The sequence below is a fragment of the Erpetoichthys calabaricus genome, chromosome 10 (genome assembly GCF_900747795.2).
Source record: "Erpetoichthys calabaricus chromosome 10, fErpCal1.3, whole genome shotgun sequence".
Lineage (NCBI taxonomy): Eukaryota > Metazoa > Chordata > Cladistia > Polypteriformes > Polypteridae > Erpetoichthys > Erpetoichthys calabaricus.
This window is the reverse complement of record NC_041403.2, coordinates 13,075,461-13,101,066: the sequence shown is the minus strand read 5'-3', so window position 1 is coordinate 13,101,066 and position 25,606 is coordinate 13,075,461. Positions and strand designations below refer to the sequence as shown.

At 43.4% G+C, this 25,606-nt stretch overlaps 1 protein-coding gene across 2 annotated transcripts in view; it reads left to right on the top strand.

Annotated features, from left to right (window-relative positions):
- The window catches only part of LOC114658825 (uncharacterized), a 148,679-nt gene that overhangs the window by 91,570 nt on the left and 31,503 nt on the right, over positions 1-25,606 (top strand). For both annotated transcript variants that reach the window (XM_051932700.1, XM_051932701.1), the window contains exons 21-26: positions 3,191-3,311; positions 6,529-6,645; positions 13,178-13,275; positions 13,361-13,552; positions 20,600-20,780; positions 21,398-21,580. In XM_051932700.1, coding sequence (XP_051788660.1) covers positions 3,191-3,311; positions 6,529-6,645; positions 13,178-13,275; positions 13,361-13,552; positions 20,600-20,780; positions 21,398-21,580 — 892 coding nt within the window. The remainder of the gene's footprint in view (positions 1-3,190; positions 3,312-6,528; positions 6,646-13,177; positions 13,276-13,360; positions 13,553-20,599; positions 20,781-21,397; positions 21,581-25,606) is intronic.

The following is a 25,606-nucleotide window of genomic DNA, read 5'->3' as shown; positions in this document are numbered from 1 at the left end:
CATTTTTAGAATGGGATTAAATGGGCAACAACTAGGTGCAGGATTATCAGCAGTAGTTTGAAGCCAACATCATACGTGAGCATTACTGAAACTTGGCAGGTTGAAATCTTCTGAACAGATGTCGTTTTCATTGTCCGTGTCAACTTTCAATGGTCAATTCACATTCCCATTATTATCGTTCAATTTCAGTTATGGTTCAGTTTCAGTTTGTTCTAAAACTGATTTTACAGCCTTTCTTTTTATATTTTTATTTTTGGTTGAAGGCTTCGCCCCACTCATGAATGTTGATGAGTTAACATAAAGTGGCAGAACATATACAAATATTCATGACTTTTTGCAGAATTATGTTATTTCATCCACTTGAGGGCAGCAGACTACTGTCTCAATAGTTTTTCCATTTCATCACTGTAAAGTGGAACATTACGCGTCACCCAAAGTCTAACTTGGACTTAAACATATTTACATAGAATTCCGAGCCTAAGTCATACTCAGGCTTGATTTCAAGGAGGTTAATACTAGAGGTATGTCTATATAGATAGATAGATGTGAAAGGTACTATATACTAGATAGATAGATAGATAGATAGATAGATAGATAGATAGATAGATAGATAGATAGATAGATAGATAGATAGATAGATAGATAGATAGATAGATAGATAGATAGATAGATAGATAGATAGATAGATAGATAGATTAAAGAGTGATAAAAATGCAGGATGGTGACAGAAGTTGAAGCTGCTCCTCTGTCTGGAGATGATCCTGTTCAGTGGATGCAGTGGATTCTCCATGATTGACAGGAGCCTGCTTAGCGCCCGTCGCTCCCCAACAGACGTCAAACTGTCCAGCTCCGTGCCTACAATAGAGCCTGCCTTCCTCACCAGTTTGTCCAGGCGTGAGGCGTCCTTCTTCTTTATGCTGCCTCCCCAGCACACCACCGCATAGAAGAGGGCGCTCGCCACAACCATCTGATAGAACATCTGCAGCATCTTATTGCAGATGTTGAAGGACGTCAGCCTTCTAAGGAAGTATAGTCGGCTCTGTCCTCTCTTGCACAGAACATCAGTATTGGCAGTCCAGTCCAGTTTATCATCCAGCTGCATTCCCAGGTATTTATAGGTCTGTACCCTCTGCACACAGTCACCTCTGACAATCACGGGGTCTGTGAGGGGCCTGGGACTCCTAAAATCCATCACCAGCTCTTTGGTTTTGCTGGTGTTCAGCTGTAGGTGGTTTGAGTCGCATCATTTAACAAAGTCCTTGATGAGGTTCCTATACTCCTCCTCCTGCCCACTTCTGATGCAGCCCACGATAGCAGTGTTGTCAGCGAACTTTTGCACATGGCAGGACTCTGAGTTGTATTGGAAGTCCAATGTATATAGGCTGAACAGGACCGGAGAAAGTACAGTCCCTTGCAGCACTCCTGTGCTGCTGACCACAATGTCAGACCTGCAGTACCCGAGACACACATACTGAAGTCTGTCTGTAAGATAGTTCACGATCCATGCTACCAGATATGAATCTACTCCCATCTCTGTCAGCTTGTCACTAAGGAGCCGAGGTTGGATGGTGTTGAAGGCGCTAGAGAAGTCCAGAAACGTAATTCTTACAGCACCACTGCCTCATTGACAGACAGACCACTGTCTGGTCCATTTTCTCACTAACACTATACTCAACATGGTTCCTTTTACCTCCCTCGAAAACCACTCTTTCTTCTGACGTATGAGCTCTTCCAAACTACTCCTCTCCTAACTCCAAGCTTCTTTGATCAGTTTCAAGTAGGTCCTTTTAAGTCCCAGCTCTGAATTACTTCAGGTTCAACTGGAGAGTTATCTCCAGGGATGGGCTTGACCCTGTGAAACTCCTAGTGCTCTATTTCCAGTGCTCCTGCTGGTGCCCCACTTTCCCCTACAGCCATGCTCTTATTCAGGAATCTAAATAAAATATATAGAAGAACACTAGTGTTGCCATCTATTGTCCTGGTAGACTGCATCCCCCAGTGTCTATCCATTACTAACGTAATTGGCACAGACCAGTGAATAGCTCCCAGCCTCACCACCTATGAGGAGCTGAATTCCATCATTCCATATAGTCTTCCTACTATGAATGCCTGGCTATTGTCTCCAACAAATTAATGAGGTGTCTTGCGCAAGGACTGTGAAATGGCCCTTCCAGGCAGATCATGTGTAGGTGGAGGCTCCATTGGAAGTCCTGTCACAGACTGCATGCTGGATACATACTGATGATAAAATTTGAGAAGCAGAACCAAGAGATGAGCCAAGAATGCATCCATCCAGACATCCAACATTATTATTAAACAGCAAACAGGCCCACCTCCCATAAACCTGAGCAAGAGAAACTATAGTGTGGACCAAGAAGATGAAGATTTTTAATGCTGATGGACACAGCTGGGGAAATGTGCCATTGGAGAATCACAGAAATCAAAGCTGCAGTCCCGTTGAATGCAACATACTCTCCAAGGGCACCCAAAGTACTCCCTTATATACACCAAACCTAAATCCAGCCATGGATTACCAGTTAGCACTGACAAAAGCAGTATGGAACTCAGCAGGAGTTCTAGCCTTGCAGTAGCTTTAAGCTCCATTGAGAGGTACCAGAATCATCCATCATGTATCATGTATGCTTTTGCAAGCAACAAAGCTGTGGCTTGACTCACTGCCCACAATGGTTATGTGCAACCTGGCTCTTACCCAAGAGGCTTTGTCACCAGCCATGAATGTGGCCCAGTGATTGTGGAACACATCCTCCGAAATCTTGGGAAAAACTACAAGGAACCAGAGCCAGTCACAAATTCTGTTTCCATCACTAGATTAGTCAATAACCACTTAGCCAAAGTTCTCAGGGAAATATGGCTTCAGATAAAGGTTTCCATGGATGGGGTGTCCAGCAGCCCAAAGCTACCTTCTCATCTTGGCCAAACTCCACTCTGCTCCCACTTGGTCAAACCCAAATAGTTCCCTTTAGTGAAGTGTTATTGTATCCATGACTGCAATGCGAGCCTCTTGGCCAGAAAATATTGCAATTGTAGCCCTGACCTTGACTAGATTCACATTGTACACAGAAAACACTGATGAGCATGGTGAGTACATCATGTTTTCATGACCTAAGAAGTGTCTCAATAGTGGGACAGTGCCATTCGCTGATGACAGTGACTCTCTGTTTCTTCACAGGTTTGGTCCGGACATTTCCACAGGAATTGATTTGAACAGCAACATCTTTGAGCCGCATTACAATGAGCGTGTGGAGCTGAGGCACCCAGCGCTGCCACCATCTGCCATTCTTCTTCTGAAGGTGAGACCTGTGTTACATTAAACCTGACAGAAAATGAAATTCTATTAACTTTCTTTATCCCTTCTAATGAAAGTTTTTCTTATGAGTCTTACTGGTTTAGAAAATGCAACATTAATACAGTGCAGAGAATGATGACATCATGCTGCCAAAAAAGATCTCTAAACACAGCAATGGCAGTAAACAAAAGAAATACATTTGCAAATAACACTGAATAAAACCTAAACATGTCTGAAATCTTCTTTCTTCTTCTTTCAGCTGCTCCCATTAGGTGTTGCCACAGCGGATCATCTTGTTCCATATCTTCCTGTCCTCTACATCTTTCTCTGTCACACCCATCACCTGCATGTCCTCTCTCACCACATCTATAAACCTACGCTTAGGCCTTCCTCTTTTCCAGCTCTATCCTTAGCACCCTTCTCCCAATATACTCCTCATCTCTTACTGCACATGTCCACACCAACACAATCTCGCTTCTTTGACTTTGTCTCCCAACTGTCCCACCTGAGCTGACCCTCTAATGTCCTCATTTCTAATCCTGTCCATCCTCGTCACACCCAATGCAAGGATTCAGAACGCATTCAGACCCATTTACTTTCTGCACACTTTATTGTGTTGTCGATTTAATTTTAAGTGTATAAATTTGCCATTTTTACCCATCAGTCTACACTCAATAACCTAGTATGACAAAGTGAACATGTTTTCAGAAAAGTTTGGAAATTTAATAAAAAATAAAAACTGAAATCTCTAATTCCTATAAGTGTCCAGACCTTTAGCTGTGGCACTCCAAATTGTGCTCAGGTGGTCCTGCTTGCTTTAATTCATCTTGAGATGTTTCCAGAATGTGATTGGGATGTGCAGGACTGTAGTAACTACAGGGGGATAAAATTGATGAGCCACAGCATGAAGTTATGGGAAAGAGCAGTGGAAGCTCATTTAAGAATTAAGGTGATGATTAGTGAGCAGCAGTATGGTTTCATGCCAAGAAAGAGCACCAGAGATGTGATGTTTGCTCTGAGGATGTTGATGGAGAAGTATAGAGAAGGCCAGAAGGAGTTGCATTGTGTCTTTGTGGACCTGGAGAAAGCATATGACAGGGTGACTGAGAGGAGTTGTGGTATTGTATGAGGAAGTCGGGAGTGGCAGAGAAGTATGTAAGAGTTGCAGGATATGTACGAGGGAAGTGTGACAGAGGTGCGGTCTGCGGTAGGAGTGACGGAGGTGGGATTACATCAGGGATCGGCTCTGAGCCCTTTCTTATTTGCAATGGTGATGGACAGGTTGACAGACGAGATTAGACAGGAGTCCCCGTGGACTATGATGTTTGCTGATGACATTGTGATCTGTAGAGATAGTAGGGAGCAGGTTGAGGAGACCCTGGAGAGGTGGAGATATGCTCTAGAGAGGAGAGGAATGAAGGTCAGTAGGAACAAGACAGAATACATGTGTAAATGAGAGGGAGGTCACTGGAATGGTGAGGATGCAAGGAGTAGAATTGGCGAAGGTGGATGAGTTTAAATACTTGGGATCAACAGTACAGAGTAATTTGGATTGTGTAAGAGAGGTGAAGAAGAGAGTGCATGCAGGGTGGAATGGGTGGAGAAGAGTGTCAGGAGTGATTTGTGACAGACGGGTATCAGCAAGAGTGAAAGGGAAGGTCTACAGGACGGTAGTGAGACCAGCTATGTTATATGGGTTGGAGACGGTGGCACTGACCAGAAAGCAGGAGACAGAGCAGGAGGTGGCAGAGTTAAAGATGCTAAGATTTGCATTGTGTGTGTTGAGGATGGACAGGATTAGAAATTAGTACATTAGAGGATCAGCTCAGGTTGGACGTTTGGGAGACAAAGTCAGAGAGGCGAGATTGCATTGGTTTGGACATGTGCAGAGTAGAGATGCTGAGTACATTGGGAGAAGGATGCTAAGGATAGAGCTGCCAAGCAAGAGAAAAAGAGGAAGGCCTAAGAGGAGGTTAATGGATGTGGTGAGAGAGGACATGCAGGTGATGGGTGTAGCAGAACAAGATGCAGAGGACAGAAAGATATGGAAGAAGATGATGCACTGTGGCGACCCCTAATGGGAGCAGCCGAAAGAAGAGGAAGAAGAAGAAGATTGGAGTCTACCTGTGGCAGAATAAATTGACTGAACATCATTTAGAAAGGGCCCACGTGTACCTGTGTATAGAAGGTCTCACAATTCACGCTGCATGTCAGGACAAAAGTCAAGCCATGAAGTCCAAGAAACTCTCCAGAGACCTCCATAATCAAATTGTGGTGAGGCGTAGATCAGGGCAGGTGCACAGTTGCCTCAAGAACTGTGAAACTGAAAAAGTTTGGAACTACCAGGACTCTTCCTAGAGTTGCCCATCCTGCCAAATTAAGTAACCAGGAAAGAAGGGCCTTACTCAGGGAGGTGACCAATAACCTAATGGTCACTCTGACAGAGCTTCAGAGGTCCTCTGCTAGAAGTGGAAGAACAAGTGAGAAGGCCAGTAACCTCAGTGGCACTCTTAATCAAAACACGTTAGACAGCCTGCTTGGAGCGAACCCGGGTCTCCTAACTGCGAGGCAGCAGCGCTACCACTGCGCCACCGTGCCGCCCAACTTGGAAATTCACATAAGAGAATCCATCCGTCCATCCATTCCGCTATATCCTAACTACAGGGTCATGGGGGTCTGCTGGAGCCAATCCCAGCCAACACAGGGCACAAGGCAGGAAACAAACCCCGGGCAGGTTGCCAGCCCACCACAGGGCACACACACTCATACACCAAGTACACGCTAGGGACAATTTAGGATCGCCAATGCACCTAACCTGCATGTCTTTGGACTGTGGGAGGAAACCAACACAGACACGGGGAGAACATGCAAATTCCACGCAGGGAGAACCCGGGAAGCGAACCTTGGTCTCCTAACTGCGAGGCAGCAGCGCTACCCAGTGCGCCACTGTGCCGCCCACATAAGAGAATACAATAAACAAAAGAATGTGTGAGTTGCGGGAATGCTGCATGATGTCAGTGAGTGGGAATCCCTGAAAAGTGGGCACAGGTTTCGTATGGGAAGAGAATAAAGAAGCATTTGACTTCACTGTGTATTCTGGTCCACAAGCTTCATGTACGGTACTTACAATGCCCTTTATTACAATCTCACAAATTATTTAGGTACAAAGTTATAGAATAAATCACAAGTAAATGACTGATAAAGCCATTTCTTTCTGTCAGGTGTACACTGTGGACCGTTTCTCTCTCAAGCTGGTGCTCATCGGATGGGCAGCACTCAATCTCTTTGTAGAGTCTGGATGTGACAAGCAGCCCAGTGTGGACTCGGGAGGCTTACAGGTTAGTTGGTCCTTGTAATGCCCAGCCAGAATGCTTTGCTGCCCTCCATATCTGATGAATGGAATACCCCAACACAGCAACAGACAAATTGGAGTAACCTGCAGTTGCTCCAGGTTTTATCTTTCGCTCTAGTTTTCTTCAAAAGGGGGGGACTAAATATGTATTTGCCTTTTTGAATGCTAAGTGTCAAAATTGCATGAAGTGTGGTGCAGTTCTAAGAGTATTGGACTTAAACAACAAAGTGTTCACTTCTGATTCATTATGTGACCCCAAAAAAGTCACATAATCTGTAAATATTGTCACGCCTGGGTGCATAGATTCATTCATGGTTTTCAAGAAACAGAAACTTTATTCGTAAACAGCATAATAAGGCATAAAGAATAAAGCAGAGGATGTCTGGGGGAAGATAGACAAGGTGGTGAGACAAAAGGACTGCGGCAGTCCAGGCTTTTAAATGTTCGAAGCCCCGCACAAGATACAGATCACACGGCACGGCAGCAGCAGCAAGTCTGAAGCTGATCTAGCAAAGAGGAGATAAAAAAACTGCATTTGTTTCCCACTGAACCACTGTTTAAGAGGGGGATTCAGTGGAGCACCACATCTCCTTGGGGCTGCGTTCATCGTCTTCACAATATATCTGTCTATTATATTAAAAAAATCTTGGGTCGATACTTGACACTTTAATGTCACGTAAGACAAGGCAGCAAGACAAAAGGACAGCTGCTGTACAGGCTTTTAAATGATCAACGCGACAAGCAGAACACGCTGCTCGACAGCAGCAGAAGCCAGCAGCTGATCCGTCCGCATCTCCTTAGCATGCGCTCAGCCCCCCACTTCACAACGCGAGTGGCAGAGACACAAAGTGGCTGGAGTGTAGCGCGCTCCGGGGGAGGGGGTGGGCGAGCAAAGAAAGCAGGGGACAAAGCCCTCTAGTATAGCATATATATATACATATATACAGTGCATCCGGAAAGTATTCCCAGCGCATCACTTTTTCCACATTTTGTTATGTTACAGCCTTATTCCAAAATGGATTAAATTAATTTTTTTCCTCAGAATTCTACACACAACACCCCATAATGACAACGTGAAAAAAGTTTACTTGGGATTTTTGCAAATTTATTAAAAATAAAAAAATTGAGAAAGCACATGTACATAAGTATTCACAGCCTTTGCCATGAAGCTCAAAATTGAGCTCAGGTGCATCCTATTTCCCCTGATCATCCTTGAGATGTTTCTGCAGCTTCATTGGAGTCCACCTGTGGTAAATTCAGTTGACTGGACATGATTTGGAAAGGCACACACCTGTCTATATAAGGTCCCACAGTTGACAGTTCATGTCAGAGCACAAACCAAGCATGAAGTCAAAGGAATTGTCTGTAGACCTCTGAGACAGGATTGTCTCGAGGCACAAATCTGGGGAAGGTTACAGAAAAATTTCTGCTGCTTTGAAGGTCCCAATGAGCACAGTGGCCTCCATCATCCGTAAGTGGAAGAAGTTCAAAACCACCAGGACTCTTCCTAGAGCTGGCCAGCCATCTAAACTGAGCGATCGGGGGAGAAGGTCCTTAGTCAGGGAGGTGACCAAGAACCCGATGGTCACTCTGTCAGAGCTCCAGAGGTCCTCTGTGGAGAGAGGAGAACCTTCCAGAAGGACAACCATTTCTGCAGCAATCCACCAATCAGGCCTGTATGGTAGAGTGGCCAGACGGAAGCCACTCCTTAGTAAAAGGCACATGGCAGCCCGCCTGGAGTTTGCCAAAAGGCACCTGAAGGACTCTCAGACCATGAGAAAGAAAATTCTCTGGTCTGATGAGACAAAGACTGAACTCTTTGGTGTGAATGCCAGGCATCACGTTTGGAGGAAACCAGGCACCGCTCATCACCAGGCCAATGCCATCCCTACAGTAAAGCATGGTGGTGGCAGCATCATGCTGTGGGGATGTTTTTCAGAGGCAGGGACTGGGAGACTAGTCAGGATAAAGGGAAAGATGACTGCAGCAATGTACAGAGACATCCTGGATGAAAACCTGCTCCAGAGCACTCTTGACCTCAGACTGGGGCGACGGTTCATCTTTCAGCAGGACAACGACCCTAAGCACACAGCCAAGATATCAAAGGAGTGACTTCAGGACAACTCTGTGAATGTCCTTGAGTGGCCCAGCCAGAGCCCAGACTTGAATCTGATTGAACATCTCTGGAGAGATCTTAAAATGGCTGTGCACCGACGCTTCCCATCCAACCTGATGGAGCTTGAGAGGTGCTGCAAAGAGGAATGGGCGAAACTGGCCAAGGATAGGTGTGCCAAGCTTGTGGCATCATATTCAAAAAGACTTGAGGCTGGAATTGCTGTCAAAGGTGCATCGACAAAGTATTGAGCAAAGGCTGTGAATACTTACAGTATGTATATGTGATTTCTCAGGTTTTTTATTTTTAATAAATTTGCAAAAACCTCAAGTAAACTTTTTTTCACGTTGTCATTATGGTGTGCTGTGTGTAGAATTCTGAGGAAAAAAATTAATTTAATCCATTTTGGAATAAGGCTGTAACATAACAAAATGTGGAAAAAGTGATGTGCTGTGAATACTTTCTGGATGCACTGTATGCATATATATATATATATATATATATATATATATATATATATATATATATATATATATATATATATATATATATATATACTGTATATATATATATATATATAATATATGGTGTAAGTGCAATAGTGTTTTGTTGTGTTCTGTTTTAATATATTCACTTATTTTAACATATCTGCTTTTCTTTTGTGCTTACGTTTACACCGGTACGGCTTGATATTAAGATTCAATCTCAGTAATTCATTCAGGCCACAGGTCTTGGAGGTGTAGCTGCCGGCTGGGTAAGGGGTCGGCCGTTACAATGTAACCTTTTTAAGTAAAATACATTATCAAACTGGTAGAAGTAGTAAGCAAATAATCTGTTTATCAAAAGGTGTAAATATTTTAGATTTTCTTGGTATTCTTTTAATCTGTCTTGTCTTGTTATTGAATCCAACTGATGAGGCACATTTAATGTTTTCTTGTGTAAATATGACTAAATATAGACCTTGAACCTTGAATTAGTAAAAGTATTCATTTATTAGAATTTAGCCAGACATAAGGTTATACTGTATTAAGCTTGTGGAAAGTATAGAGGGATAAAGCTTATGTCAAACACAATGACAATTTGGGAAAGAGTTATAGAGAGAATGTTTATGGTAGAGACCACCATAGGGGAGAAGCAATGTGGTTTTATGCCAGAGAGAGGAACAACCAATGCAGTCTTTGCACTGAGACAACACATAGAAAACGATTAAGAAGAATAGAAAGGATTGCATATGGTGGTCATTGATCTGGAGAAGGTGCAACATCAGGAGGTATAGAGGTGCATGAGAGAGAAAGGAGGACCACAAAAGTATGTGAGGATTGTCCAGGATATGTATGAGGGGGTAAGAACTCTGGTTAAAAGCAGTGTTGGTGTAACAGACAAGATCCAAGTTCAAGCTGGTCTATACTAGGGATCTTCTTGAAGTCCTTACCTCTTTGGTCTGGCTATGGATGTGTCGAGTCATGGAATAAAAGACCTATCTCCATGCAGTAGGCTTTTTGCTGATGACATTGTGTTGTGTAGAACCAGAAAAGAGAATGTGGAGTGACAGCTGAAAGAATGGAACAAGGGCTTTGGAAGAAGACAGAATATCTGAGATTTAATGACGATCAGGAAGTTATTTCAGAAGTTATCATGCAGGGAGTGCTACTGAAAAGAGTGGAGAAGTTTATCTCTAGGATCAGTGGTAGGCCGAGATGGAGAACTAGATGCAGAGATAACCCACAGAATGCACTGTGGATGGAACAATTGGAAGAAGGAATCAGGAGTATTGTGTGATCAAAGAATCAAGGCGAAGGTTAAAGTTAAAGTTTTTAAGACCAGCAACAGAGCTGAGACATGGGAAAGTAAAGGGAGCACAGGAAAAAAAGCTAGATGTGGCAGAAATGAGAGTGTTGAGATGGATGTGTGGAACTGCAAAAAAGACAGAATAAGAAATAAGACAATCAAAGATTTAACAAAAGTGGGAAGGATATCTATGAAAGCACAGGAAAGTTGGTTGAAATGGTATATAAATGTAATGAGAAGAGACAAGGAATATGTTGCCAAAAGAGTGATGGGAATGGAAGTACAGGGAAAGAGAAAGCAAGGGAGGGCAAAGTGAAGGTGGATGGATAAAGTAAAAGAAGATCTGAAAGAAAAGAGTCTGACTAAGGAGGAGGTGTAAGACTCAGCAGTATATACAGTCATATGAAAAAGTTTGGGAACTCCAAGCCTGCAAAATAATTGACTCTCCTTTCAACAAAAAAGATAACAGTGGTATGTCCTTCATTTCCTAGGAACATCTGAGTACTGCAGTGTTTTCCGAACAAAGATTTTTAGTGACGCAGTATTTAGTTGTATGAAATTAAATCAAATGTGAAAAACTGGCTGTGCACAAATGTGGGTCCCCTTGTCATTTTGTTGATTTGAATGCCTGTCACTGCTCAATGCTGATTACTTACAACACCAAAATGGTTGGATGAGCTCGTTAAGCCTTGAACTTCATAGACAGGTGTGTCCAATCATGAGATATAAAGGTATTTAAGGTGGTCAATTGTAAGTTGTGCTTCCTTCCCTTTGACTCTCCTCTGAAGAGTGACAGCATGGGATCCTCAAAGCAACTCTCCAAAGATCTGAAAACAAAGATTGTTGAGTCTCCTGGTTTAGGGGAAGGCTACAAAAAGCCATCTCAGAGGTTTAAACTGTCAGTTTCAACTGTAAGGAATGGAATCAGGAAACGGAAGGCCACAGGCACAGTTGCTGTTAAACCCAGCAGGTCTGGCAGGCCAAGAAAAATACAGGAGTGGCATATGAGCAAGATTGTGAGAATGGTTACAGACAACCACAGATTACCTCCAAAGACCTGCAAGAACATCTTGCTGCAGATGGTGTATCTGTACATTGTTCTACAATTCGGCACAATTTGCACAAAGAACATCTGTATGGCAGGGTGATGAGAAAGAAGCCCTTTCTGCATTCACACCACAAACAGAGTCGCTTGTTGTATGCCAATGCTCATTTAGACAAGTCAGATTCATTTTGGAACAAAGTACTTTGGACTGATGAGACAAAAATTGAGTTATTTGGTCATAACAAAAAGCACTTTGCATGGTGGAAGAAGAACACTGCTTTGCAAGAAAAACACCTGCTACCTACTGTCAAATTTGGTGGAGGTTCCATCATGCTGTGGGGCTGTGTGGCTATTTCAGGGACTAGGGCCCTTGTTAAAGTCGAGGGTCGGATACATTCAACCCAATATCAACAAATTCTTTAGGATAATGTGAAAGCATCAGTCACAAAGTTGAAGTTACACAGGGGTTGAATATTCCAACAAGACAATGACCCAAAACACAGTTCGAAATCTACAAAGGCATTCATGCAGAGGGAGAAGTACAATGTTCTGGAATGGCCGTCACATTCCCCTGACTTGAATATCATCGAAAATCTATGGGATGATTTGAAGCAGGCTGTCCATCAAATTGAACTGAACTGGAGAGATTTTGTATGAAGAATGGTCAACAATACCTCCATCCAGAATCAGACACTCATCAGAGGCTATAGGAGGACAGCGTCGAGAGGTTGTTAGATTAGCAAAAGGAGGCTCAACTAAGTATTGATGTCATATTTCTGTTGGGGTGCCCACATTTGTGCACCTGTCTAATTTTGTTATGATGCATATTGCATATTTTCTGTTAATCCACTAAAGTTCATGTCACTGCTGAAATACTACTGTGTCCATAAGGAATGTCAGATATTAAAAGGAAGTTGGTACTTTGAAAGCTCAGCCAATGAGAAACAAAAATCCAAAGAATTAAGAGGGGTTCCCAAACTTTTTCATATGATTGTAGAAGGTTGATCAGGCACATCAGCCCCACATTGAACTGGGAAAAGAAAATGAGGAAGAAGAAGAAGATTATTTGTGTGGAATAAAAATCTGCTCTTTATATCATTTTGAAAAGTTTCTCAGCGGGTAATATGCTGTATTAATGGGCAGCTATTCTTGGTCAAGTCACGTAATATTTACTTCAACTGTTTAAAAAAATCCATCCATCCATTTTCCAACCCGCTGAATCCGAACACAGGGTCACGGGGGTCTGCTGGAGCCAATCCCAGCCAACACAGGGCACAAGGCAGGGAACCAATCCCTGGCAGGGCGCCAACCCACCATAGGACACACACACACCCCCACATACCAAGCACACACTAGGGACAATTTAGAATCTCCAAACGACCTAACCTGCATCTCTTTGGACTGTGGGAGGAAACCGGATGCATAGGAAAACCACTGAATAAATAAAATGTTGTGCTTGTTCTTATTTTGTGTGTCACAGAGTGATTAATCACGGTTTTATCTTGCACATTTTGCTTGTAGTATAATCAACTGCATCATAGAAGCTCTTATTCCCTTTTGCCGTTGGTACAGATTTCCCTAAATGAGGGGGCTCACCAGCTCCGTCTCTACTACAACGGCCCTGATCCTGACAAGCCCCTGACTGTCAGCTCCTTTACCACGACAGCTAGGTACCATTTTGCCATTCTTCACAATACTGCCTTCTGCCAAGCCATCAATCTGCACACTGTTCAGCTATTCTCTTGTGTCTTACAGGATTGTCCCCTGTGCCTCTCTGCTGGTACGGCTGTTCAAGACTCAACTGTCAAGAAGTAAAATCCCCCAAGAAGACTTGGGTGCAGTAGGCCTCTTCCAGTCAAGACCTGACTACAGTGATGGTGTTTACCTCTCAGAGAGCATAAAGCCCACCAAAGGAGAGGCCTGCCTGTATAACGCCATGTTGAACAGGTAAACAAGTGCAACTCACATCAGCACAGCGACAGACACACTTGTTCGGTATCTTCCTACTATAGTGTGAGGGTACCAAAGTGGAGAGCTGAATGGAATCGAGAGTACTGTGAAGGTGCTTTGCTGTAGACTCACACCACAAAAACATCTCAGATTTGCACTATGGTGCACTGCCAGTGGTTAGTCGCACCCCTGCAACATCTGCATCAGAAGCAGTCTCCTTACAGTGTGAGCTAAAAGAATTCCAAATCTTGGTTTTGCAGAGATTGCAAATCAAACCCTCATCGCCAAGTGTATTGCTGTGGGCTCACACCACAAAACATCTTAGCTTGCTGTGCTGCACTGTGGTTAAATGCTGGTAGTCGTCCGTAAACACATGATGAATGACTGAGAAGTGGTCTCCTTACAGCATAAGCTAATAGTTGGATTCCTGTGCTTGTGCATGCAGGGACTTCCTCTAAGCACTGTGAGTGGAGAGTTTTCTGGTGATATCAGCTGAGGTCTCTGTCTCTCTCAGTCTCCAGCTTTATCTGTGCAACACCACCACTACACTTCACCCATCCACAGTCCAAATCCCACCCTCATCACCAAGTATACTTCTGTGAATTCACTTCACAAAGGATTTTGGTTCATAAATTTGCACTGTGTTGAACTGCCATTGGTCAGCTGCAAACCCACAACATCTGGTTCAGAAGCGACCAACTTCTAGCGTAATGGGAGAAGTCTTAGTCTTGGCTGTGCAGAGACTACTTATGAACACTGCGAGTGGAACACACCTGGTGATGTCAACTGGTCTCTGTCTTTGCCTCACCCTTTTTATACACTACTGGCACTACACTCCATATGTCCACAATGGAAAACAAACCCTTGTCACCAAGTGTATTGCTGAGGGCTCACACCACAATGCACCTTAGCTTGCAGTGTTGCACCATGGGTAACTAGCGGTGGTCATCCACAAACTCATGATGAATGACTGAGAAGTGGTCTCATAACAGCATAAGCGAATAGGAGGATTCCTGTGCTTGTGCATACAGGGACTACCACTGAGCACTATGAGTGGAGAGTTTTTTGGTGACATCAGCCTGAGCTCCCCAATTTTTCACAGTCCACACCTTTATCTGTGCAACACCACCACTTGCACTTCACATATCCACAGGACATATCCCACACTTATCGCCAATTGCATTGCTGTGAACTCACATAATGAAGAATTTCAGTTTGCAGATTTGCACTGAAGTGAACTGCTGGTGTTCAGACTGTCACAAAGCTTTTTAATATTTTTATTTTATGGATATAAAAATTTCATTACATGATAAAAAGATATACATTACTACATTTGATTTAACAGAGACACAAGTATCTACTCGGCTGGGATTGGCTCCAGCAGACCCCCGTGACCCTGTGTTCGGATTCAGCGGGTTGGAAAATGGATGGATGGATGGACAAGTATCTACTCTTGAGAGTTATTGGCGATACTGATTTTATAGATACCCATCCATAACTGCCTATATATTCTTTCTCCCCAATTTTCAACCCATTTTTGTTTGATTTTTAATCCATTTAATTGAGTAGCAGACTATGATTATATTATATTACTAGGGGGCTTATCCCCTGCTTGTTTCGCTTGCCATCTCCCTTTGCCTGTGCTACACGCCAGCCATTTTGCATCTCTGTTACTCGTGTTGTGAAGAGGGGGGCTGAACACACCCCAAGGAGACGCGGTCCCTCCTCCGAAACCCCTTCTTAAACGGTGATACAATGGGAAACAAATGCAGGCTTTTTTTACCTCCTCTTTGCTCGATCAGCGTGATCTGCACCTCGTGCGGTGCTTCAAACATTTACAAGCCTGTACAGCAGCTGTCCTTGTCATCTATTCTTTGTCTTTTATTTTTGCCGTGGTTAAATCTGTTGGCACAAAGTCTCATCTCACGGGACATGAGTTCTTAATATTTTAGCTAATAATTTAAAAACGGAATAAGAATCTTAAAATCTAACGAAATCACATTAAAGTTCAATAAATTCTGAAAAGAATGATACCAAACATATATATGTAGGTTTTAAAATAAGCCAATTTAAAGCATGACAAAAAACATGACATTAAATCGTTGCACAAAATCTTTGCACTTTTAGGCTTAGGATTTTATATATAGTGTCACAGGAGAGGTTTTTCTCCACCTCTTGAACCCTCAGGTACCACTCCAGAGACTGGATAAAAGTCCATGAGGCCCTTCCTCTTTCCCGATTTCTTCCCCATCACGGTTCGAAGGGGCACAAGGTTTGTTAATGCAGCGCTCTTTGTAATGGACGGTGCTTGGGGTTATGTGCCGACACAATATTTATTTTTAATGCACATCCTCTGCCAACAGACGGCCAGAGAATCCTGCCGACTACGCCACTGTGAAACGCTGCCCGGACACACACAGACGGACACCATCGTACAGTCCACCACACATTTATTATACATAATACAGTTCAATAAAGTGCACAAACCCAGTGCCTCCAGCACCAATCTCCCCCAAAGTCCAGGCTCTCACTCTCTCTGCCTGCTCTCAGGCCGCCTCCTCTCTCCTGCCTCCAAAACCTTGTCCACTCCTCACCCGACTCCAGTCCTCCTTTGCAGGGAGGCCGCCCCTTTTATAAGTGCCCGGATGGGCTCCAGGTGATCCCCGACACTCCCTAGACACTCCCCTGTGTGGCAGAAGTGCCGGCTGTATTCCCGGAAGCCATCTGGGTGTTCCCAATCTTCTTCCCCCCAGCACTTCCTGGTGTGGCGGAAGTGTTGGGGTTCCGGGTCCTTCAGGCATAGGGGCAGCCCCTGGTGGAGACCACGGGCCCCTACAGGGTTGGGCTTCCAAGCCCTGCACCCGTGGCCCCTAAAGGAACCAGGGCGGTCGCCCTCTCGTGGTCTGGAGGAGGCATGAGCCCTCCTCCTGTCCTCCTGGGCGTCCCGGCTGGGCACCACCCCCAGTCGCGTGCCACAATAGAGAGTAGATATTATATTATTGTGGGAAACAGCCCGAACACAGACAGGTAGACGTCATAGTTTCACCCAACACACGTTTATTTACAATATGTACAATAGAATAGTGCATATACCCAGTGCCGAAGCACCAATCACCCCTTTAAGTCCTGGCCACAACGCAATGCCTTATTAGTCTCTGGACCGCCTCCACTCCTCTCTGCCAAGCTTCGTCCTTCTTCCACCCGACTCTTGCCCCTGACTGGAGGGAGGCGGCCCCTTTTATTCACCCCGGAAGGGCTGCAGCTGCATCCTGGGGCTCGTAGCCACACCCCTGTGTGGCAGAAGCTCCAGCAGTGAAACCGGAAGTCCACCGGGTGTCTCCAAGTCTCTTCCCCCCAGTACTTCCCGGTATGGCGGAAGTACTGAGGTCCAACACTCCCAAGGCTTTGGGGTGCCCCCTGGGGGTGACCACGGGCCCCTACTGGGATGATCTTCCAAGATCTGTAACCGTGGCCCCCACAGCAACCAGGGTGGACGCCCCCTCGTGTTCCGGAGGATGCACAAGCCCTCCTCCGGTCCTCCTGGGTGTCCCGGCCGGGCATGAACGCCCGCCCGCACCACAATTATATTATATTATATTATATTATATTATATTATATCACAGTATCTCACAAAAGTGAGTACACCCCTAAGTGAAAAATGTCCAAATTGTGCCCAAAGTGTCAATATTTTGTGTGGCCACCATTATTTTCCAGCACTGCCTTAACTCTCTTGGGCATGGAGTTCACTGAAGCTTCACAGGTTGCCACTGGAATCCTCTTCCACTCCTCCATGACGACATCACGGAGCTGGTGGACGTTAGAGACCTTGTGCTCCTCCACCTTCTGTTTGAGGATGCCCCACAGATGCTCAATAGGGTTTGGTTTTGGAGACATGCTTGGCCAGTCCAGCACCTTTACCCTCAGTTTCTTTAGCAAGGCAGTGGTCGTCTCGGAGGTGTGTTTGGGGTCGTTATCATGTTCGGTTTCCGAAGGGAGGGGATCATGCTCTGCTTCAGTAGGTCACAGTACAAGTTGGCATTCCTGGTTCCCTCAATGAACTGTAGCTCCCCAGTGCCGGCAGCATTCATGCAGCCCCAAACCATGACACTCCCACCACCATGCTTGACTGTAGGCAAGACACATTTGTCTTTGTACTCCTCACCTGGATGCCGCCACACACGCTTGACACCATCTGAACCAAATAAGCTTATCTTGGTCTCAGCAGACCACAGGACATAGTTCCAGTAATCCATGTCCTTAGTCTGCTTGTCTTCAGCAAACTGTTTGCGGGCTTTCTTGTGCATCATCTTTAGAAGAGGCTTCCTTCTGGGAAGACAGTCATGCAGACCAATTTGATGCAGTGTGCGGTGGGCATATGGTCTGAGCACTGCCAGGCTGACCCCCCACCCCTTCAACCTCTGCAGCAATGCTGGCAGCACTCATATGTCTATTTTTAAAAGACAACCTCTGGATATGACGCTGAGCACGTACACTGAACTTCTTTGGTCAACCATGGCGAGGCCTGTTCTGAGTGGAACCTGTCTTGTTAAACCGCTGTATGGTCTTGTTCCACCATGCTGCAGCTCAGTTTCAGGGTGTTGGCAATCTTCTTATAGCCGAAGCCATCTGTATGTAGAGCAACATTTCTTTTTTTCGCATCCTCAGAGAGTTCTTTGCCATGAGGTGCCATGTTGAACCTCCAGTGACTAGTATGAGTGAGTGTGAGAGTGATAACACCAAATTTAACACACCTGAGACCTTGTAACACGAACGAGTCACATGACACCGGGGAGGGAAAATGGCTAATTGGGCACAATTTGGACATTTTTCACTTAGGGGTGTACTCACTTTTGTTGCCAGCGGTTTAGACATTAATGGCTGTGTGTTGAGTTATTGTGAGGGGAGAGCAAATTTACACTGTGATACAAACTGTACACGGACTACTGTACATTGGATCAAAGTGTCATATCTACAGTGTTGTCCCATGAAAAGATATAATCAAATATTTACAAAAATGTGGGGGGTGTACTCACTTTTGCGAGATACTGTATATTAAACATATAAAGTAAATTAGCAATAAAAATTGGTTTTAAAAAGAAGTAAAGTGTTCAAGGAAGAGGTTTCAATAAAAGTTTGGACAGTTACGGTTATTTGTGGCTTGAATTATATTTATATATATGCCGAGATTCTAAAGACCCTAGGCATGTAATAATGTTTGGTGAAAGCCCCTTGCGTTCAAGGGTTAAACTGCAGTCACACAACTATAAAATAACCTTTAAAACCTTACAAAATATTATTCCAGTACCTTACAATTTTGTGTTTTCAGCTTTACATTATTCATATGGATGTCAGTTCAGACGTTTTATGGCTCACTGACTGCAATCAATGCATTTTAACAACAACAACAACAACATTTATTTATATAGCACATTTTCATACAAAAAGTAGCTCAAAGTGCTTTACATAATGAAGAAAAGAAAAATAAAAGACAAAATAAGAAATTAAAATAAGACAACATTAGTTAACATAGAAAAGGAGTAAGGTCCGATGGCCAGGGTGGACAGAAAAAACAAAAAAAAACTCCAGAAGGCTGGAGAAAAAAAATAAAATCTGTAGGGGTTCCAGGCCATGAGACCACCCAGTCCCCTCTGGGCATTCTACCTAACATAAATGAAATAGTCCTCTTTGTAGTTAGGGTTCTCACGGAGTCACTTGATGCTGATGGTCATACAGACTTCTGGCTTTTAATCCATCCATCATTGTTGGAACATCATGGTGCTTTGGGTAGATGGTGGTGGCGCAAGCCACCACCAACAGGACACCGGAAAAGGAAACACAAGAGAGAGTAGGGGTTAGTATGGATTTTGAATGAATAGTTATTATAATGAATTAGATATACAGAGTATCAGGATTAAATTACAGTGAAGTTATGAGAAGGCCATGTTACAGTAATGTGTTTTCAGTAGTTTTTTAAAGTGCTCCACTGTATTAGCCTGGCGAATTCCTACTGGCAGGCTATTCCAGATTTTAGGTGCATAACAGCAGAAGGCCCCCCGCCTCACCACTTCTTTTAAGTTTTGCTCTTGGAATTCTAAGGAGACACTCAGTTGAGGATCTGAGGTTGCGATTTGGAATATAAGACGTCAGACATTCCGATATATAAGACGGGGTGAGATTATTTAAGGCTTTATAAACCATAAGCAGTATTTTAAAGTCAATTCTGAATGACACAGAATTGTCACAGATTTTAAGGCCTTTCTCCTTCAGTTGCTCAGTTTGGCTGAGCAGCCTGTTCTAGGAAAACTCCTTCCATTTAAGAATTATGGGGTCCTCTGTGTGTTTTGGAACCTTCAACGTCACAGACATTTTTTGTTGTAGCCTTCCTCAGACTGTGCCCTCAACATCATCCTGTCTCTGTGCTCCACAAAAAAATTTCTTCAAGCTCATTGCTTGTTTTTTGTTCAACTGTGAGACGTCCTATAGACAGATGAGTCCATCCATCCATTATCCAACCCGCTATATCCTAACTACAGGGCCACGGGGGTCCGCTGGAGCCAATCCCAGCCAGCACAGGGCGCAAGGCAGAAAACAAACCCCAGGCAGGGCGCCAGCCCACCGCAGATAGACAGATGAGTTCATTTCTTAATTAATCCAATCAACTAAAGTGACCACAGACAGAATGCAAACATCTCAGTGATGATCAATACAATGGGATGCATCTTACACATATTTCAAGTGCCATAGCAAAGGGTCTGAATACTTGAATCATGTGAAATTTCTGGGGGTTTTTTTATTTTTAACAAATTACCAAAACAAATCGTGTAATCCTGTTTTCACTTTACCATTCTGGGCTATTGAGTGTTACTTGATATGGGAAATAGGATAAGCCTGCAACATCACAAAATGTGAAAAACATGAAACATCTGAATACTTTCTGAATGCACTTAATGTGTATGTGCGTGATAAAACAATAATGTAGAGAGACAGATCAATTAAAAATAATATTCTGTCTCCATCCTCTGAACCACCTCATTCCACCCACAGGTCGGTTGTGTTGGTGAGAGAAATGGTCTACTTTCTGGCAGGTAACCGTGCTGGAGAGCTGAAGACAGATGCTGCCATGGTGGACTGGATCAGCCAACGGTTGAATCGGTTGATGGACAGCAAGCCCCAGTCCTTCAACCTGAGCTTCATTTCCCGCTACCTGACAGCTTATGGAGTGAAGGTGTGTCATGTCTCATTCTCTTGGTTACCATCACATTTTATTTTCTCAGACATGGTTTGCTGAGAAGGCAATTCACTCTGACTGCTGTTTCGATTAAGCTGGGATGGTGTGAAGGTAAAAGCCACCTTTCCTAGTTTGTGATCTTAGTAGATAGATGGATGGATGGATGGATGGATGGATGGATGGATGGATGGATAGATAGATAGATAGATAGATAGATAGATAGATAGATAGATAGATAGATAGATAGATAGATAGATAGATAGATAGATAGATAGATAGATAGATAGATAGATAGATAGATAGATAGATAGATAGATAGATAGATAGATAGATAGATAGATAGATAGATACTTTATTAATCCCAAGGGGAAATTCACAAAATTAGTAGTAGTAGTAGACATGGATGGTTATCTGTTCTGTATATACCTCATGTTGTATAGTCTTATAAGACTTGGGCAGCTCACATTTACTGTTCTGTACATAACTCGTCTTGTACAGTCTTCTAGGACTAGAGCAGCTAACATCTGTTGCTCCAGTGGAAGAAATGACTGTTGTCCTCATTGCGAATGCCAGAAGACCATGTGGAACACTCAACACATTTGCTTGTATTTCAGGTGTCGGTTGACCGTGGCAAAAACCTACCATGGCCTGCATTTACCTTGACATTAATCTCCTTCAACCCTCCTGCAGCATTCTACCAGGGAGCTTCCGGGGTGAAGTATGACAGGCCAGTGTTTGTGGAGAAACTTGATTTTAACAGTGATCAGAGCAGCCCAGCTTGGTTGGATGGATTTAAGGTACTGAAGTATTTCTTGTTGTGAAACAGTTATTTATTTAAATCTCAATGTTCTAATTCCACATCCCAGAAAAGCTTGCACATGGGTCCTAACTAAGGTGTAATACCTTGCTTAGATTTAGGATTTAACAAAAATATTTAGGAATGAGAGACATTTTTCTTCATAGACCCTGATCCCCATTTCCAGGGGCTCAATAGTATTTGGACATTTGACTGTTCCAAAGCCGGTTGTGAGCAGGTCCCTCATTATTTCATTCACTATTAAGCAGGCAGAATGTCAGGAGTTGATTCCAAGTGTGGAATTTGCATTTGGATGGTGTCACTATGAACTATCAATATGAGGTCCAAAGAGCTATCCATAGAAGTAAAAACAGGCCATCATCGGGCAGAGAAAACAAAACAAACCCTTTAGGGAGACAGCAGAAACATGAGGAGCGATCAAGTCAACAATTTGGAACGTTCTTAAAAAGAAGGGAAGAGAACAAAATTAGAATCTGGTAGCTGCCACATCCATTGAGGCTCATGTGATCATTCTTGTCTTGGTCATGACGGCTGTCCAGTTCAGTCGTCCAGTCATGCTGAACTTTATAAAATAATTGTAGAAGATAATATTGAGTTTGCCGTTCCAAAAGTAGACATTTGCCTTAGTATATTTTGAACATTAATGGTCACAAATTTTGCGGTGGGCTGGTGCCCTGCCCGGAGTTTGTTTCCTGCCTTGCGAAGGGATTGGCTCCAGCGGACCCCCGTGACCCTGTAGTTAGGGTATAGCGGGTTGGATAATGGATGGATGGATGGATGGATGGTCACAAATTGCTTTGCTGAGCATTCATTTTCTCAGTTGAACTAAATTAAAAATCACAGCAGAACAACTATGCTGCATGATAGGCTGGATGCCTGATCTCTACTAAGTATAGGAGCAGATGTGTTACATAAGATTGGTTTTGAGGATCTGATTAAAGACTTTGCAATTAGAAAAAGTGAGAGAAAACTTTTCAAATATAAATGAAGTGGAAATATACAAATATAAGCATTATTTTCCATCTTACTGTAAGTTTTGTTTCATTCAGAAAAATGAAATTTCATTTTATGGTTTATTATCTATACATACAGTATGAAAGGCAAAGCCCTCACTGACTCAGCACTAATTCTCCCACTTTCCATATAGGTGGGAAGCTGAACTTTTGCTTGCTCATTCCTTGCAGTGTAATTACAAAAGTTAGGTATGTTTCATGTCCCATGGGGGGAAACCGGTGTACCCCCTAAGCTGTATATATAGATAGAGGAAACCCATCCTCTCTATTTCTGCGACTCCCAATATACGTAGGAAGCCCAAATTTCCCATGCTCATCCTTTACACTGAACTTACAAACGTTAAGTATGTTTCATGTTGCGCCGTGCTCCATAATGAACATTCGAAAATAACGTCTTCTTTGTGGCAGTTCTCACCATTATACCGTAAGGAAGTTTCAGAACTGACCTCTCCTTTTGGCAGTTTCATTCCTTATTTCCGTTAACAGACAATTTATTTCATCTCAGATACTCACAAGGGCCGCCCCCAGTCCCTCTTCCTTTTTCCGCACGGCCAATGTCCGCTCCAATTTCCAGTAATGGTCTGTTTCGCTATGAGAATAAATAAGTCACAGGGCCAGACTCCAAAAAAGGTCGGCATTGACTTGACACAAGATTGCTTCTCACATGGCTATCTGTATGTTGCATGTTCAAGAGTGAGCTCAGCAGACAGCTTGGTCATTTTACAGCCCGAGGGCAGAACTGCAAACGTCGTTTACAAAGAGATCCTTACATCCTAAAAATGTGCATTTCTCATACACAACATTTACAATCATAAATTAAACTCTTTACAATCATCAAATTCACTCTCAATACTAAAATAAGCCTACGACAATTACATTGACAGTCATGTTACTTTATTTTTAAAATGTTTCCTTTTCTTTTGCATAAGTTCTTTAACACACTACTTCTCTGCTGTGAAGCGCGGGTATTTTGCTAGTCTCTCTATATATATAAAATCCAAGTCTGTCTGTCTGTCTGTACGTCTGTCCAAAAGAACTACTTAACGGTACTTGTGGTACTGATTTATTTGTGCAAATCCATAAGAGATGCAGCAGGATGAGGGGAGGGGGTTGGGGCCTCCTCACTCACACGCCAGCCTCGGTGAATCTTATATCCGCTTAGCTAGCGAACGAGAGAACTACTTAACGGATTTAGATCGAGTTTTTTTTCTATAATTTGCTTGAATATTCCGGTTGATTTTGCAACTTCTCTCATCACGCTAAGTATTATAGTTTGGTTGCAGCAGCGATTTATTTGCGCAAATCCGAGAGTCACTCACACGCCAGCCTCAGGGCGTACCTTACCTCCGCTTAACTAGCGAACGAGAGAACTACTTAACGGATTTAGAGCAGGTTTTTTTTTTCTAGAATTTGCTTGAACATTCCAGTTGATTTTGTGACTTCTCTCATTGCGCTATTTATCATAGTTTGCTTGAGGTACCGATTTTTTTGTTTAAATCTGAGAGACATGTAGCAGGCCAAGGGGGGTGGGGCCTCCTCACTCACACGCCAGCCTCAGGGCGTACTTTACCTCCGCTTAGCTAGCAAAGGAGCGAACTTTTTAACGGATTTAGATCAAGTTTTTTTTTTTTTTCTATAATTTGCTTGAACATTCCGGTTGATTTTGCAACTCCTCTCATCGTGCTAAGAATCATAGTTCACTTGCAAGAGTGATATATTCATGCTAATCCGAGACAGGGGCTGCTGGCCGAGGGAAGGGGAAGTCTGACATTAAGAATGGGGAGTCGATCTACCTCTGCGTTTTGGAGTGTACCTTACCTCTGCTTAGTTAGCGACACTTGTTTGTTTATTGATTTTTAAAGTTTGTTCTATTTCACTACTATGTGGGCAGAGCCGCAGGGGATGGCTAGTTGTTTGCATTTTGAATCTATACTAATAAAAGGCAAAGCCCTCACTCACTGACTCACTCATCACTAATTCTCCAACTTCCCGTGTAGGTAGAAGACTGAAATTTGGCAGGCTCATTCCTTACAGCTTACTTAGAAAAGTTAAGCAGGTTTCATTTCGAAATTCTATGCATAATGGTCATAACTGAATCCTACTTACGTACATATATATATCCATAGCCTGCAGCTCGGTCGCCGTGTGAGGCGGGGTTGCGTCCTGCATCCTGCTTCCCCCGGCCTCCCACGTAGTTGGCTGCCTGCCTATTTCACACATTTGGAGAACCGCCAATGCCTCTTAAACATCTTAGATTCACAGGTGATGATTTAAATAGTGGATAATTTGATGTTTATGAATGTTTCAACTCTCAAAAGCTGGATGCGAAGTTATCGATGAAACCGGTTGTATGCTTACAACGCTTGACAAATGCCGAATATCACTTCAACACAACAAGTCCTGCAAATACTAACGTAATTGAAACAAACCATGAAACTCAAACCGATTATGACAGCAGCAATCCAAGTTGTGAGAAAAAAGTAAAAAGGAAGCGTGTCAGATGTCGTGGTACATTTTCTGATGCAGCTAGGTAGAAACAACTTCGTGATGCTGCCGCCAAATACTCACAGAAAAATTCACAAGTTAATAGACACGCTGTCGCTAAATACTCGCAGGCAAATCCACAAGTTAATAGAGACGACGCTGCTAAATATTCGCACGCAAATCCACAAGTTAATAGAGCTTCTGTTTCTAGGTACGATCCCAATAATAAAAAGCGGCTCATACGAAAACAACAGGTTTGGCTCAAAAAAGCCGATTGTGGATTTGCATACAGCCACCGAAACTTTGTAAAGGCACGAGACTTCAGGTCACGTGTCGGCAAAAGAACCTAATTGAGGCAACTATTTTTACTGGCAATGGCTCAGGGGAGAGAGTTTTTATTCCTCGCATCCCCGTTATACCCTCTGATCTCCCATTTCAATTCAAACGCCTCCAATTTCCAGTAAGGCTCTGCTTTGCAATGACAATTAAGTCTCAGGGACAAACCCTAA